General features: G+C 42.0%; 1 protein-coding gene across 1 annotated transcript in view; it reads right to left on the bottom strand.

The window, feature by feature from the left end:
• DACH2 (dachshund family transcription factor 2) overlaps nucleotides 1-17,221 on the bottom strand; it is a 270,530-nt gene that overhangs the window by 251,714 nt on the left and 1,595 nt on the right. The window contains exon 2 of the mRNA XM_025209965.1: nucleotides 16,566-16,681. Within this exon, the coding sequence (XP_025065750.1) occupies nucleotides 16,566-16,681 (116 nt within the window). The remainder of the gene's footprint in view (nucleotides 1-16,565; nucleotides 16,682-17,221) is intronic.

Below are 17,221 nucleotides of genomic sequence, written 5' to 3'. Positions count from 1 at the left end.
ATAAAACTAAACTTTCACAGCAAATTTTCAATCACTCTTAAGCCTGGATGCTCTATCTGCTTCAATGTTTTCATCTGCTAGAAAGCCCCTGTTCAAGGAAGGTGACCACCTAAAATTTGAATGTTCAAGAAACATAATGCACGAAAGAGGGAGATATATGTTTCAAGTTATTATGTTCTAGTAAGGATTTAAGAACTAATGACTACATTTAATCCTGCATTTTGCATACCGTCAAAATCACATTCATTCCGGTGTATTTACCTTTCATGGAAATCTTTGGGCAGCAGCCTTTTGGTTGGTGGTATGTGGCATGAGAATTAGAGTATTTAATCATTCAGTCTATATAAAATTTGATTTTTAAATTAAGTTAAAGAGGTATTAAAATCACATTTTCTGTATCCAGCCCCATTTTAAAATAAAATTAAATAGTGACAACGTAAGTTATTTGTCTGCCATATTGTACAATGGATAATTTTCCTATGTTTTTACATGTTCTTTTCTGGGAGCAACATGCATTAGTTACAGTAGTAAAACTGAAGAGTTGCTAAAGAGATAGATGGATATTTATTATTTAAAAAAATAGACCTTTCCACAATTCTGAGAGCTTGTGTGTGATTTGTATAAAATATTTCTCATTTTGGGGACACACCAGATGGAATGCAGGGCACTGTGGGATATGCCATTTATCACAATGACAGTGCGTAGGTAGCAGTGATCCTCTCACCACAGGGGGAAGCCAGAACTGCAAATGTGGAGCAGCATTAAAAGCCGGACCAGTGGAGTTTGGCAACACTTGTACTACTCATTAACTTAATCATATTAATTTATTAGCCATATATATCAAAGTAATTCACTACAGAATTGTTACCAAGAACAATTTATAACTGTTAACATTCCCCATAGGCAGAGAAATACTGTACTCATCCTTAATCAGTATATTTGCCATGGATAAAAAATAATAATTCAGCCAAAGTAGGTAATGACAATAATGACAGAACTGTGCTTATGCTCTTAGAAAGACCACTTTAAAAAATGTCCATGATCACTAAAAAAAAAGATAACTGAAAATAGCATAATTGATCTGCAGAAATTAGATTAAACATACTAAAATACTTTATGTAGCACAGGGATGTTCAATCCCCAGCCCATGGATCAGATGCAGCCCTCAGAGCTGTGTCAACCTGCAGGGATCCCTATAGGTCTGGAATTTTGGCAGTGGGGAGCAGCAGCAATTAAATGAAAAAACGGAAAGGCAAGCGTACTGCTGCTGCTGCCTCACCACTACCATTCCAAGCCCTATGGGCCAGATGACAGTGTGCAGAGCTGGGGCTGAAAAGACTGGCCCAATTCAGTACATGTGGGGCTGGAGTTGGGATGGCATGTGCAAGGCTGGGGCCATTTGCTAGAATATCCCTGTGAGCCTACCTTGCAATGGATCAGGTCCACAGACTGATCCTGTGAACTGCATCCAGCACATGGACCAAACATGTGCTAATTGAACCAGAAGGTGTGCTTATTCTACAAGAAATAGACTTTTTTTTTTCTTTTTCAGAAGACAGTCACCTCAGATCCATAACCTGGATAGAAAAATCTTTTAAAGCTTCTGGGCTGGGCGGGGCTCTCTGCTCCTGCTTATATATTTTTCTGGTTTGAATAAGCACCAGATGGTAAGCTCATCTGACTTTCCAAGTTTCTTAGCCAATACCACACAATGCTCTTGACCTTCCTGCAACAGACCCCTCTCTCTTGTCAACAATGGCTGCCTCTCTCCCTTTTTCAATACATACATTCCCACTCCTCCCTCACAGCTGGGTAGTTACAGCAAAGCATGAAGCCTTTAGCTGGGCTAAAGTCTGACACTCAACTGTAGCTCTGAAGAAGTTTGGAAACCAAACTATAGGTGGAAATAGAGAAATATGTGGTGCTTAGTCAAAGGCAGATTAGGCATTATTTGCATTGGTAAATATAGCATCCAGTCCTTTCTTCTAGATATTAAATTAAACTGCTGAAATACTACAGACTTTATAGTCTTTCTGTGCCTGCAGAACAAACTACTGTTCAATACAGTTGCTGACACAAGGCAATTCTTAACCTTATAACATTCCTGTAAACAACACCGTTTTTGTGAATATTCAAATATGAGTCAGTATGCACTGTCTACTGCAACATTAATACAATTAAATTACTTGGTTCATAATTAAATTTTAGTAAGCCAAGTAAAAGCTAAGCGAGACTTTAAAAAATGCATGACTTTGCAAATAAGAGATTAACTTTTCTACCTACCCACTTGTAGACAAAAGATCAATGGTATGAAATGCATTACAATTTTATTTAGCTGTTTCTTTATATGAAAATGGCCTAGCAACCCGAGCTGATACAATCCAAACTAGTATCATTAAAAGTAGTATGTTTTACCTGTTTTAATCTTTTAGTTGGGACATACTGATGAATGAAGACAGACAAGGATGATTGACCAGCCAAACCACAACTTTATTAACACTGGGGAAGAGCACTACTATGCTACTCCTTATGTTTTCCACATACGGGACATCTAGGTGGGTTAGGTACATGGGTTCAAGTGTTCTCACCACATAACCATTAACTGAAGGTAGATTTTCCTTAAATTAACTGTAAAGATTCAGCTCATTCTTCTAAATCCTCTCAGCCTCCTCTTCATACAGCAGACAGCAAACAAAAGAAGAAATCAAGCTGCGAAAATGTCATTTCGTTTTGTTCAACATGCATAAGATCAGCCTCAAAATCACAGGTCTGGATGCTGGCTCTTTTTGGACCTTTATCTGCAAGGGACTCTAGCAAGTCGCTTAGTCAACTCCTCCTGTGCCTGCTTTTTGATCCCCACTCCCTGCCTGATTCAGTCCTTAACTTCCCAACCCAGTAAGTGTGCTCTCCACAGGCTCTGAAAACTTTATGCTGATTGTACTGGATCATTGTGCCCGAATACAAAGATTCCAGTAACTTGCCGTTCACATTCTCTCGCGCTCTGTCAAAAAAGGGCAGACTCAATGGCCAGGGACAGACATTACACATAAACTGGTTCAAGTGATCAGAAACTAGTTTAAACCTATAACAGAACAGATGTTCAGTGCACATAAACCAGTTTGAAAATGGCTGAAACCAGTTTGAAATCAACTTGGTTGAATGTAGTATCAGACTTAACTGATTTGGGTCAAACCAGTTCATGCAATGTCTGTCCCAGTCCCCTTGCTGGTTTAAGATAAACCAGACACCCCCAGCATCCCAGCATGTTCTCTGGGCAAGACAGGGCTCTCTGCTACACAGCAGAGCTGACCTCTGCATTCTGCTCCTTGGCTGGAGCTTGACACAGACTTGTAGGCACAAAGCATCCGCCTAGCTTCTCTCTGCTCAGCAGGGATTATTCCCCCCTCCCCTCTCTTTTATACAGACAACTCAGGATTAGCTAGCAGACCACATGGTGGCTATGGTCAGATGGGCTTTTTAGAGCTAATCAGCAGGTAGCTTAATGTCCTTCCTTGGAAAAACTGTTTAAGAAGAGCTCCATTAGTTAATGGAGAAAGGCTTTGTTTTCTTAATGGGTTGATAAACAGTGAGTTAGGGGTGATAAACATTCCCTGCTGAGCTGCTTAGGGAGGAGGGGGGGATAATCAGAGTGTCCTGCCCAGGCCTGGACACACCCTCCTTAGCTCAGCCCTGTGGAAGCAAATGGAGAGCTACTCTAGTGCCCCTGGCTTCTAACCTGAGCCACCTCAGGCATTTGCCTGCATATCTGGAAGGAAAAGGGAATGTCTATCCACCTCAAATTGGTTCAAGTGTTGCAGGTTAGACTAACCTGCACAGATTAAATCAATTCAGGGTCAGGCTTTTTGAACATCTGTCCCTAGCCAATAGCTCCCTGCTGAGTGCATTTCAAAATCAGTCCTCACCAAACCCCCCTACAGTTTAGCTATGATAGTGTAAACAGTCTCGCCTGCTCTCAAATTGACAGCAATGAAGACCCAAGATCATTTTCACCAACATGGATAACCAAAACACAAAGTGATTGCCATTAGTCCATCAACAAATGAAGAAGAGAAATGAACTGATCCCATGGCAAGACTGTCCTGCCAAACTACTGAACACTGGTTGCTTCAGCCCTGATGTTAAGCTGTGGTCCACCTGATGATCTATTCATAGCCTTGGCAGAATTTGATTTCTATTTTTTAATAATTTTGATGGATATTGATGTTTATTTTTAAGCATTTATTTAGGTTTTTATTGATTTAGGTTTTCTTCATTGTATGAAATTACAGGTGTGGGGGGCAGACAATTTATTAATGACAGTATTCTATTATTATAGTGAAATTTAACCTCCCGCCACACCAAACATAACTACTCTAGGACTGCTGCCAGCTGAGCAGCAGAGTTGCCATCAGTCCTAACTCTGTTTGCACATAGCTCCCTTGTCTGCTTTGTCACTTCCTCTTCCTTTGTTCCCAGTCCCCTGGGGTTTCTGGGAGTTGCAGTCCAAACCACATTCGGCCTGGTTCTGTAGGACTACTCCCCCTGTCATCACACACTTCATCAGCAATCATTTTTCTTATGTTACCCTTCGTATAAAATTTCAGTTATTAATGATGGAAATATTTTTCAGTGGTCTGTGTGAGGTAAAATCAGTGTTTATCAATGTTTGCCAATAAAAATCAAATCCTGCCATGCCCATATATCCACTCTCCATAGTACACTCAACCCACAAATTCAGACATCAGCCCTGTTTGGGATAAAACAGAGGATGAAGAGCACTCTTTGCCTGCAACAGCCACCACAATTTTAGGAGCAAAATGAAGCCTAGAAATAGTTTAATTTCAGCACCTAATTTTCTTTTTCCCTTTGGCAATCCATAATCTTCAGCGTTACTGATATCAGTCCAGATTTTTGGATTTCTAAAGCTTGCCAGGATGACACCTAAATAGATTAATTACTTCTTTGTTACCACAGGAACTAACTCCTAATCAGGCAGCTGCTTTCCTACGTATAAACAGTAAACCTGGCTCATAGTTTTTTATGCCTAGAAAAGTTCCGACTGCGCTTACAGACATAGATAAACATTCTCTAAGCACCAAAAACCCTTTCTCAGTTTTGGTCTGCTTTCAATTACTTGAAGTACAGGACAATACTCCTTGCATAAACGGTACACTGATAAATTCTACAGCCTGCCCGGACCTATCCCAGGCATCTGTGGCACCAGCTGATTACTAGTAATTCTAAAATTCCAACCCCCTCCCAAACCCCAATGATAGATACTGCTTTAAACAGAACTGCATCAACCTCACTGATTGTACAGAAACCATGAGGTTATAAGGTGGCAGGATCTGTTACCTGAATGATCCTTCTAAGACATTATTTACTAAGAATCCTTTACATGGGTCTGTGAACTTGACCAGCTGGTATGAATAAGATAGACTAGCTACACAAACCTGATAAACTGAATGAAATGTATCCCACCCACTGTATATTGGAGATCTTGCAAATGTCACTACCTGATGCTCAGTGATAGGCTACAGGTAGTGAAGAGATTCCTTGGCTCTGAATTCTGTAACCACAACAGGCACAGCCTTTTTAATTCCAGTTGTGGTTCAAGCAATGGCATTTCTTGCTAAACCCATGGTACACAAAATCCAAATTTCCACAATCAGTGAGACCTCTGGGGCTCTACAATAAATGGTGGGACTCTCCAGTTCTACCATCTCAGTATAAACACTTTCACTAGCCTCATTACACAAACATACTGTCAATTAAAAATGTGAACCACAGCTTCAGTGTCACATCTAAAAACCTGTTTGTTTTCAGATTCTTCTCCCCCATATACTGCATTTACCAGAATCTAAGATGACTTCAAGTTTAAAATGACCCCACAATAATTAGATTCTAATCATGGAAAATGTATAAATTTGTTCTAATTTTTCAAGTCTAGAATCTAATTTTTGGAGGGTTGCCTTAAATTCCTCCTCACTCTTTCTGCCCTCCCTCCCCACCCCCCGCCCCCCCACAGTAGCATAGAGTGCAGCAGTAGGGGGGGCATGTGGTAGCACAGTCGAAGTGCAGGGCTGAGCTGGTGCTGATCCCATCTGGCCACCCACCACTTACCCCTTGGCCCCCAGTACCTGTGTGCCCTGCACCTGCCCCATGGTGCCTGCACCCCCTGCCACTTGCTCCCCCACACCTCACTCACTGCCACTTGCCCACCACTAGCACCCCTTCCACCTGCCCCCACCCCAACTGCCTCCCCATGCCTACACACCTGGCACCTGCCTCCACAATATTCCCACCTGCACACCCCACTGTTGCCTGCTCCTTGCTGCTTGTCCCCCCACTATGTTGCCTGCCACCCTGTTTAGCCTACACTTCTGCCCGACTCCCCACCCCACCTCCACCCCATCTGCTGCTGCTTAACCTTCCCATCGCAGCTCCAGCTCTGGCGCTGGCTAGGGCCCTGCTCCCACCCAGGGTGGGGAGAAAAGATTGCTTGCTGCCACCAGGCCCAGCTTGGCCACACAGCCTGGCAGCAGCAGCTTCAGTCCAAGCCCTAGAGCCAGGGTCAGAGCTGACACTGCCACTGCATGACTGAGCTGGGACTAGAGGCAGCGCATGCTCCATGTTCCCTGCCCCACGCCAGAGTGGGGCCAAAGATGGAGCTGGGGCAGCAACAAAAAGGCAAGTAACAGTGGCAGCAGCAGAAGGGGACCAGGGGCAGAGACTGCAGTGGGGTGGCAACAGAAGGCAAAGGTGGAGGGAGCAGAGGCTGCAGGGAGTAGGGGGAAGATGCATGCAGCTTAGATTCCAGGCTCAGAGCCAAAGCCACAGCCACAGTTGCAGCCTCACTTCCCTCCTCCCCACTCAAATCTAGTATGAAGGGTTTTCTCCCACCCATGTTGAATGTTGTAAAACCTCATCTTGGATTTGAGTAAATATGTTAACTGCCACCAACCAAAGTTAAAAGAGGCAATATACTTACATCCTATGCTACCTTTTCTCCCATCACCCCTGCCAAATGGACACAAATGTCATACCCTGGGCCACTCACCCAATATCCAAAGCTAAAGTTACTCATGACCACTTTTACCTGTTTTGTGTCAATTTCTTAGCTCATTTGATTACTTATCTATAACATGACAATATTTAACTTTTCCTTGGATAGCTGTGGTAAACCCTGAATTGTACTAAGTTCAGTTCCCAAATAGTTTAACTTCTGCAATGAGCCTTCCATTTTTTTCCATGGCCAAAGAGAGATTTCAGGTGCTCTGCCATCACTTGAAATGACCTCACTAGGCAGGATCATTTATCCAACCACACTTCCCTGCAAAGAGGAAGTTATCAGGCTAGCAAACTCCCTGGAGCTGATACATTTCCTTACAAATTACCCACTCCAAACTTTCAAAGGCTAAACACGTTACAGAGTAGCCTATGGGCATGGCATTATTGAAAAAGTAACTTTCAAACTGGAAATTCAACAACTTAAAGCCACTGGTACAAACAGGGGTAAGTGAAAGGCAGGCTTCATATTGCATTTTTCTAACAAAATCCCTGGGCTACATTTTTTTTTTTTTTTTTTTTTTTTTTTTTAATCAATGGTCACTGCTGTATCAGTTGAGGGATACCTAACTGCTTAGACACAATAACAAATACTTTCATCCACAAAGTGGCCTTGGGGATATGATTAGGGGTGGATAATGCTTTATTTTTTTTAGACACCATATCCAGAAGGTGTGGCAGGAATGATTTCAAACAGGGATGTAGCGGGGCACTGGGATATGCCTCCCCCTGAACCTGAGCTGGCCAGGTAGTCCAGCCCTTGGAGCCACAAAGTGAGGAGCTTATAGCAGCAGAGCTCCTGAATACTGGAAGAAAGGCACTCTGCAACACAGGGAAGAAGGGAAGGTACCCAAGGCACAGAGGAGCTTAGTTATGCAGGCAGGTGGCCCTAGTTTATGTTAAGCCTAGGGAAGGCTTGAGTGCCTGCCAGAGAACAAGTGTTCATTATTAAATTGTACTAGTAGTTTAGCCTGGGGCCTTGCAAGGGCAGGCAAGTTCTACTCAGCGAGCCAGTAGCCCAAGGCTGGTGGAGAATGGGGCCTGGCTGGCAGTGCAAGGACCTAGAGAGTAAGGATCCAGAGGTCTACAAGCCCAAAGACAGAGAAAGTACCTGAGGGTGGAGACCTGGAAGTTTCAGCTGATTGGCTGGCGGATCAACCTAGAGATTGGCTGACAGATGGACCAGAGGGTCCACAAGCCCAGGGTCAAGGTGAGAGCCATACAAGGGTTCATGAGTCTGAGAGAGGCTGCAAGCCAGACTGGAGGTCCAACAGCCTGCAGAGGGGCGGTGAGCAGGACCAGGAGCCCAAAGAGAGGGGTTGCACATGAGGCAAGGAGTCTGGAGCCCAGAGAGAGCTAAATGTGGGACCAGGGGGAGTTGAAAGGTCAAAGGAAAGGCTAAGTGAGTGGCCGGGGGTCCAAAAGCCCCAGGGGGGCCAAGCATATGAAAGTTAACATCCTTAGGGTAATACCCATGAGGCTTGAGGCATGGTATAGGGAAGGAATAGAGCCACACAATTTGCCTTTAAGGCTATAGGTGCCCTGCAGGGGCACAGACAGACCAAGAGGGCCCATTTAGCATAAGGACTGGATCAAGATTAGTGGGGTCTGGGAGGGACCCGTTGATGAGTTGACTGGACTCAGGCTTACTAAAGCCTGTGGGCAGCCCCCCTTACTTAATCTCAGTAACAACAAGGCATGGTGGGCAAGCAATCAAGGGAAGGCTGCTTTGGAGATGGAGCCAGGCAGGGGCCGCATAGCCACCAGGGGTATCATGGCTACCCCTGTGGTGTGGATCTGCCACAAGGAGATTGCTACTTTCTAAGCTGTCACCTCCATGTTATTTTTTTTTCTGAACTATTGATTCAAACAACATAACTGATGCCCACCCACACGTTAAACCTCATTTCATCATAGTGGGCCTTAAAATTTGAAAAATATCCATTCCATAAAGAAGCCATATCCACCTTGGTAAGATAAGCCCATAGAAAGTTTGTATACATTTACTAGGGATGGAACTTTTTTCCAGAACCTTTTCCAGAATCTTTAACAACCACCACATTTTCTACCACATGGGAGTCTTTTCAGTGAATTTAAAGTAAGCTATGGCTTCTTGATGACCTTCACCCTTTCCATACTGATGCAACAGAAGTTAAAACATTTGCTTTCATTAAATGCAAAACAAATATTAACTACAGTATATGTGGCTGTACAGTACAGCTTTAGCACCAGTAGCCCATTTTCTGTCTACGTATGTTGGATGGCAGTCATGTACTCGTGCCACAAAACCTGATCCTTCTCAACCCAAGATAAGTTTAAGTCGTTTGCTACCTTAAGGTTGAACTGCCCGTCGTGTCTCAGCTATGCCTATCCTTAATACTTAACATGTGCTCTCAAATTGCACACATGCAAATACCATATTTACTTGAATACAAGATGAGGTTTTTACCGCCAATCAGCACGGGGGGAAAAGCCCCTTGTCTTAAAATTGCACACAAGGAAATCTCATTAAATACATTATTTATCATTAAACTGCTGCCAAACCAACTATGAAGTTAATTAAATACAGCCTGTGGCAGAATACCATCTCTGTCTCTCCCCAAACTCTGCTATCTGACAATTTGGTTACCATGGTCACTGCAAAGGGCAGGCACCTCTGCCCCAATGGTTTCTGGTAACCCTGAGCTATAACCTGAGCTGCATACATTCATGAGGGAAGGGAAAACCTGCTCCCTCTGCCTATGTGACTGGCATCACATAGCTGGGTGGGGGCTTAAGCTCCTTATTGTTCTAAGCAATACCAACATGACTGGGAAGGGGCTAAAGACCCTTCCAGTCTACCCAGCAATCAGTGATGCATTTCAAATTGGTTGGCTGGCAACCAACAGTTGCTGGCCTTCATTGGATCAGGTAAATGAGGTCATAAGGACTATATAAGTGAAAGACTGCTCAAGAGGAGGGGCAGTAGCCATGATGAAAACTCACAGAGACGCTGAACCATCTGAAACTCTCTCTCTCTCTTGAAACTCATGGTCAATGAACTGCTTGCCTCCAGAGGGAATCTCCACCTGCCTCTGGATGATACTTGTGTGTAAGCTCCTTGAGATCTAATTAGATTTACAGCTTGCAATAACACAGATGCGTAATCAAAGGCTACCATGTCACCATTTTTTCTAAGGTATTTCTCTAATATTGCTTTACCTTATGCCCTTTTCCAAACCTACTCCTTGTAACAAATAAAGTTCTCCTTTGTCACTGGCATGAGTGACTTATTGGGAGAGGGTCTAAATTATGCCTTGGGGTCCCCTTGGTTCAGCTGACTAAGGAAGACCATTATTTTTGCTTCAGACTGAGGAAAGCACCCAAGTTCTTGTAGTGGGTCAAGTACCCTCATGGTCTAATAGGCCTGTGTTTCCCAGAGGGTGCAACAAGATCATTCCAGCCCCTGGGTGGTGGTGGCAGCATTACCCCCAGACTTGTGGGTGTGCTCCAGGAAGGGGGTCGGCCAGACGTGAGGCAACCCCAGGGAGGCACTCAGAGCCTGGAAGATGGCTGAGCACAGTGAGGTGGATGGCTCAATACAGGAGCATCCCCTACTGGCCTGACACACAGCCAATACTGAGCATAATTATAAAATACATGGCCCATGTTGGACAAGCATGCTGATGGGAACTGTTAACGTGTATGTTCCTTACAAAAAATATACAGTAGCTCCCCCAGGAGGAAAGGAGCAGTGGGCCTCAAGGTATTGCAATATTAGGCTGGCACTTGGACAGGCCAGAGCAAGCTCTGACATGCTCCCTGGTGCCAAAAAATGTTTTTGTTTTTTAATAATATATTTTGTGTTCCAGGTGAAATCAGCCAAATCAGTTCCAAATCATATTGACTCAGCAGAACTAAATCATTCCAAAAAAACATATCAATTGAACAGGCAGAACATTCTAAACACCATGACACCCTCCCCTGGTGCCAGAAATGCTGATGGGAATCTACCACAAGGATAGGTTAGTGCAAGATATATGATAGTGCCCATTAAATGCATTCCCTCACCCAAATATTTATAGTTATGGTGAACCACTACACTGTATACATTTTGACTTCTTCACTCCCACAGCTGAGCTGCACCTTTCTTTCCCATTTCCAATAATTCCTGTTTCTTCACCAGCCCTAAATGTCTGGAAAACAACACCAAATGGGGACCCAAACAATTCACCCAGAATCCCTCTGTCAGCCCCTCTCTTAGCCTCTCTCTCATGATTAGTGTGGCCCTGCCCTCCAAGAGGTGAAATAGGACCATGCCCTGTGCCACATCTGCATATACATTTTCAGAGGATCCCAAGACTCATGACAATAACTCCCAGTTTCAGTCATAAGTGGGGGGAGGGGGGCTAATTATCACATGGATCCTTTGTGGGGGAGCATCTGGAGTACACACACATTATGAGCAGTGCTGAGCTGTGGGGTTACCACAGCTTGAAACACTGCTGCCTTAAGTGAAGCCCAGCCCAATGAATTATATGGTAAAACACGAGCCTTTTTGGTTTGGACTAATATCATGCATAGTTGGTACTGTATAAGGGAAATACCATGACCGCTAACGTGATTTTCCTACTGGCAGGGGATAACTACTTTTCTGGCAAAGGGTAGTACACTGGCTGAGGTAATGCATAGCTAGTCTCCCATTTTCACTTCCAGTGGAAAGATCTTGGCTTTATGCCAACTTTATGGAAATGGGAGATTTCTCCCTAGCTTGCTCCTGTGGCCATATGGCTAACGGCAAGTGAAACTCGGGGGCATCCGAACCCCAAGCCTCTAGGCTTCGGCCTGCACATAGGATGCCTGCCAAATGACTTGGAAACATCTGAAACCTCCGGCAGTGTTAGAGGATGTTTGCTGGTAGCAGGGCCACATATATTTCTTGAATGACTCACAGATTGGGAGTTGATTTCGCTGATTTGACCTTTGGACACAAAAAATTTTCCTTAAAAATAAAAAAAATGAAAAGTCTATACTGTATATAAGGAGGTGCCAAAGTGCTCCTTAAAGGGGTGTTTATGGAGTACCTATGCTAAAATTTGCAGCATATTTTTTTAAAAAGGTAATATGCACCAATTATGGATGAACTAGATCTATGGATACTATATACAAATTATTGTAGCTATGTTTAAATTCAAGGTCAGTGCTTTCAAATTTGCTTTTTACTTCCATGTGCTAAGAGAGAGCAGGTTCGGATGGTAAAGGGGGAGGGAGGAGCTGCGGGGGGAAGAAGCTGGGAGGAGACAGAGGGCAAGGCGGTTACCTGACCCCCCAGATTTATTTTCCCTGCTGCAGTAGTGGGAGGGGGGAAAATTCAAGGCAAACCTCCAATAATTAGATTCTATACCTGGAAAATTATAACAAATTTGTAAATTTTCCATAAATAGAATCTAGTTATTGAGGGGTTGTCTTATAATCAGGATCATCTATTTGAGTAAATATGGTATATGAAAAGGAAGAGACTTCATTCAGGGTCCTCTTTACAATTTTTTCTTGTGCATATATGAAAGTTATAGTCCAATTCTCCATGGTGTACTATTTTCTACCTAAGAAATTTCAGGGCACTGAGAAATGCAGCAGGCCACGTGTAACTCCTTGTTTATTACATGAAAATGATTGTTTAAACTGATAACGGATGATTAAGATAGTAGCATATTTTACAGTACTGGATGGCACTGAAGTCTGGAGGAAGCTGCTAATCTTGATCTGCAGTCCAAATATTTCCAGTAATGCAAAGTCAACTAAGGGTATAAAAAGAATATTTCCCACAGTTGCCATAGCTCTGCCAGTAAATGCCCAGTGTGGACACATCTATGTTGAGAAGAGGGTGTCTGCTGACAGATCTTACTGTTCAGGGACCAGGTACTGTATAGCAAAAATGGCAGAAAAAACCCAACTGCCACCATATGCCAAGTCTCCACTAGAGGACTCTGTCTGCAAAACTGTAACAACAACAGCCCTGTAATATACATTCAACCTGCCTCCTGGGCTGGATTCAGTCAATGGGGCTTGTCATGGACCACATATGGACCTGTCAGCAGCAGACAAGTGGCAGCATCATCAGGGGCAGTGGTGGTGGGGCCAGCGATGGAGGCAGTAGCACAAGTGGCAGACCAATTGGCCATAGGGTGAACAATGGCAGGCAAAGGAGCCAGAGAGCAAGTGGGGCTGTCTTGGAGCAAGCACTGTTGCTGACACCTATGCCCAATGAAGCCGCATAACCTTGGATACTGTAGCACACCCTGGCCCCCACTGGGCCTCCTACCTCCGAATTCCCTGGTCTGCAAGGAGCCACACAGGCCAGAGGGCCATATGTTTAATCCCCTGATCTAATACCCCTGCTACTCTATAATACCCTCCACAGACTGATCTGTGAACTCCATAGCTCACAGCAGTAATGCCTTGGGACCTATCCATCTAACTGGCAGACTGGCTGAAGGAGAATGCTGTAATTTGAATTGGTAGATCATTAAATAAGGGTGGATTAAAAGGAAATAATATGAAGGTACAGATCGTGTCATCCTTGCTGATATACAATTCAATTTTTCCATGCTGAGTCCTAACGTATTAACATGTTCATTCTCAGAGCATGTTGACACTTAAGCATAACAACTTTCAAATTTTCCATCTAAAATATATGTGTGTGGTCACTCCACCACAAAAGGGAAAAGATCAAGGTTTACTCTAGATTATTTAAGTGGAGATGGTCCCTGGATGGGGTAGGGTAGATCTAAGGTGCCCAGAGGAAAAAAAGACCCAGAGAGACAAGTTATACTGCAGCCTAACGAGAAACAGAAAGAGCAGAAAATCATAGAAAATTAGGTTTGGAAGGGACCTCAGGAGATCATCTAGCCCAACCCCCTGCTCAAAGCAGGATTATCCTCAACTAGATCATCCCACCAAAGCTTGGTCTAGCCAGGTCTTAAAACCTCCAAGGATGGAGATTCCACCACCTGTCTGGGTAACCTGTTCCAGTGTTTTACTACCCTCCTAGCGAGAAAATTCTTCCTAATATCTAACCTAAACTTCCCTTGCTGCAATTTGAGACCATTGCTCCTTGTCTTACACATTGATGCTAAAAGAGCATCAGTGTATAAAGATTCCACCTTTTCAACACTTCCCCATTAATTCTACTGGGAAGAGTGTAGTAAATCCCTGGTTCCAGTCTACAATACACCATACAAAGTCATATTAAAAAGTCTGCCTTCTTTGAGAAGCATGGAAATGTATTACTTTTAGTTCAGATAAAAATAGAAGCCAATTACTAAGGCCATGTACAGTGAGCCTAGAAGTTGGTCAATTCCCTAATTAATACTAGTAAGCATGTATAAACATATAAATAAATGTTGTATCCCAAGTATCTCATAGAAGCACATATCTCAAATCCCAAGTGAATCTGGAAGTGGCTCTTGTAGCACTTTTCTTTCCTTCCTTTGGGACTGCCTCATCTTTCCTTCCTTTGAGACAAAGCTTGCTTTTTCTTTACAAAATAAGATGCAGCTTTTTTAAGTAATTAAGGTTTGGTAAGAAGCAGCAGCTGTCTCTGCTTCCTTTAGTTGAAGAAGAAATTCCTATGAATCCAGTCTTCTGTTGGAGCCATTCTGTACCCTCGTTTTGTTCTATAACACTTCTCTTTAAATAGAGAATGCCATGACTATAAAGGTCCTCTTTCCCAAAGGATCTGTACCAGTGCTCATTTTCTGTTTAGAATTCTAAATTACATCCTAGTAGAAATATTTTTAAATTCACTTTAATCTTTACTATTTTGTTAAATATCTTCAGCATTTTAAAAGAACTCCAGTAAATCAATAAAACTTTTTTTATTTTTGAAGCCAATTTAGTCATTTTCTTGGGGGGAAATATTTCATGAAAATGTACAAGTCATTTGAATGATATCTCATTGTATATACAGTGCACTTCAACTCCTAAAACACTTCCCAAATTACATCAGTATGCTCATTCTATAACTTCAGACCCTATTTACCAACACAGCATTAAAGAAATGGACAATATTGTGTACTTTGATAACAGTATATCAATGCCAGTTGCCTCTCTTGCTTTTTCCCCACTAGTGGTAATATGGATAACACTGAACATATGAAAAATCTGAGTCTGGGAACATAACAAAAACACTATTTAAAACATCCTAATAATTAAAACATGTTTTTATAAAAACTGATATTCAGAATGGATGCATATTTCTAGAATTTCATTACTGCATAAATGAATTATTCATTGCATATTATCATCATTAGGTAACAGAGTAGAGCCAACTAGTATTTGAATCTAGCAAAAATTTTCAAATTTCAACTACTTAATTTGAAATAATTATTAAAGTTGTTAATATTGCTTGAGGTCATTTCTGCCTCCATGTTACACAGGTTATTGTTTCTCAGTGGATCACGGTAACTGAAATCATTACATTTCCCACTCACTGCATGGTCAGAGTGGGTGGATTTAAGGACTTGCCTCTGCAATTTCTTACAGATGGATGGACAGCTGTAGCCACATAAAGCCCCACTGAGGTCAATGAGGCTTAGTGCAGTCATCCACTTTTATAAGGTGGTACAGATCAAGGTCTAAGACATTATGTTGTAGCCAATCCCTTAACCCACTTGGTGGGTTCAAGACTAGAAGGATCCTATAGCTTTTTCATTTGTAGCCCATAACAGCACATTTATAAATGTTTCCTGCATAGTGCTGCATGCTATGAATTTTGTGGTTGCTAATGAATATTTAAGTCATTGGTTTGTTAATTAAGTTGTTGTGTCTTTGACTTTATTAGCAAGTTAACATACACATCTTTATCGTATGTCAGCTCTTGGCAATAGTAATGCTTAGCTTCACTGAAATTGTTCATGTTTTTAATTTAAATTGTGTTACTAAATAAGAAGTAAAAGCAAAACACTTTCAGTGACAATATTTTGGGTGTACTTATAGTCATCATGTGGTATTTATACCATTAGTTTATATGATGATGACAAATGAAAAATGCTAAAATAAGAAAACCCATCCAGTGGGTTTTATTCATCCATTCCACAAGCATTTCTATAGTTAGCATAACCATTTTTATCTCTCTCTAGCCTACCTAATGACATTACAGCATATATATTAGCAAGAACAAAAAGATACTTTTGACAGAAAAGAAGAAATGCATGCTAGAGGACTCTGACAATGGTTCATTTTCTCAGAGTTTTTTTCTTTTCACTAGATAAAATATTTAATGGAACTTAATGTAAGGAAATTTCAACTAATAAATAACTAAATTACAAATACATTGGATTTTAGTCAATGCAGCAACAAAATGCACTTTTCATGAGTACTCAAAAAAAATCCAATAATGTAACCTCTGGTAAAGCTTGAAAAACCCTGAAGGACAAGGCAGTTAGATCAATATTAGTTTATTTCAACTGCTGTGCAGTATGAAAAGATGAGGTTGATCATCTGATGGATTTTATTACCTGTCGGGGAGATAAGTCCTGGCGATAAGAGGCCTGGGACTCCATGGGGCAGAAGACGTGCATTTTCTTGAATTGCAACTCCCAGGGAACGCTTGGGGGGTCTTCCTGGTCGTGAGCTGATGAAGTAAGAGGATAAATTTAAATGTATTTTGCTTTTGAAACATTTGCTTACTATCTTGCCTATTGATCTGTATAGAAAACACAATCCATCAATGATACAAAAATAAAATGTATAAAGACACATTCTTCCCTAGGAGACAAGTAAAACACGTAACAATCATTGTACTGTACTCAAATGATCCAGCAATGAAATATTGAGTAACATATATAAAACCATGCTCCCAAAGTCATATATTATGAATGAATATTAGGACTAAAGAGCTAAGAGAATGTTAAAAATAAATAGAAATGGAATTAAGAATTCTGCATACTTCATCCTTACTGTGCTACTAACTTGAAGTAGTCACAACCCCTGTTTCTCAACGTCCCCATCTGTAACATGGATGTTTCTATTAAGGTACACAAATGTAAATACTTCAGTAATAAGTATTATTTCTGAAGTCAGTGTCACACACTTGGAACTGGACAGGTTGAAAGCTATATCTCCTGAACACTGAAACCTTTGAATGCAATATGTACTCCTTGAGATAATTCCC

Source organism: Alligator sinensis, unplaced genomic scaffold (genome assembly GCF_000455745.1).
Source record: "Alligator sinensis unplaced genomic scaffold, ASM45574v1 scaffold242_1, whole genome shotgun sequence".
NCBI lineage: Eukaryota > Metazoa > Chordata > Crocodylia > Alligatoridae > Alligator > Alligator sinensis.
The sequence above is the reverse complement of the archived record's forward strand: the minus strand, read 5'-3'. Positions and strand labels throughout refer to the sequence as shown.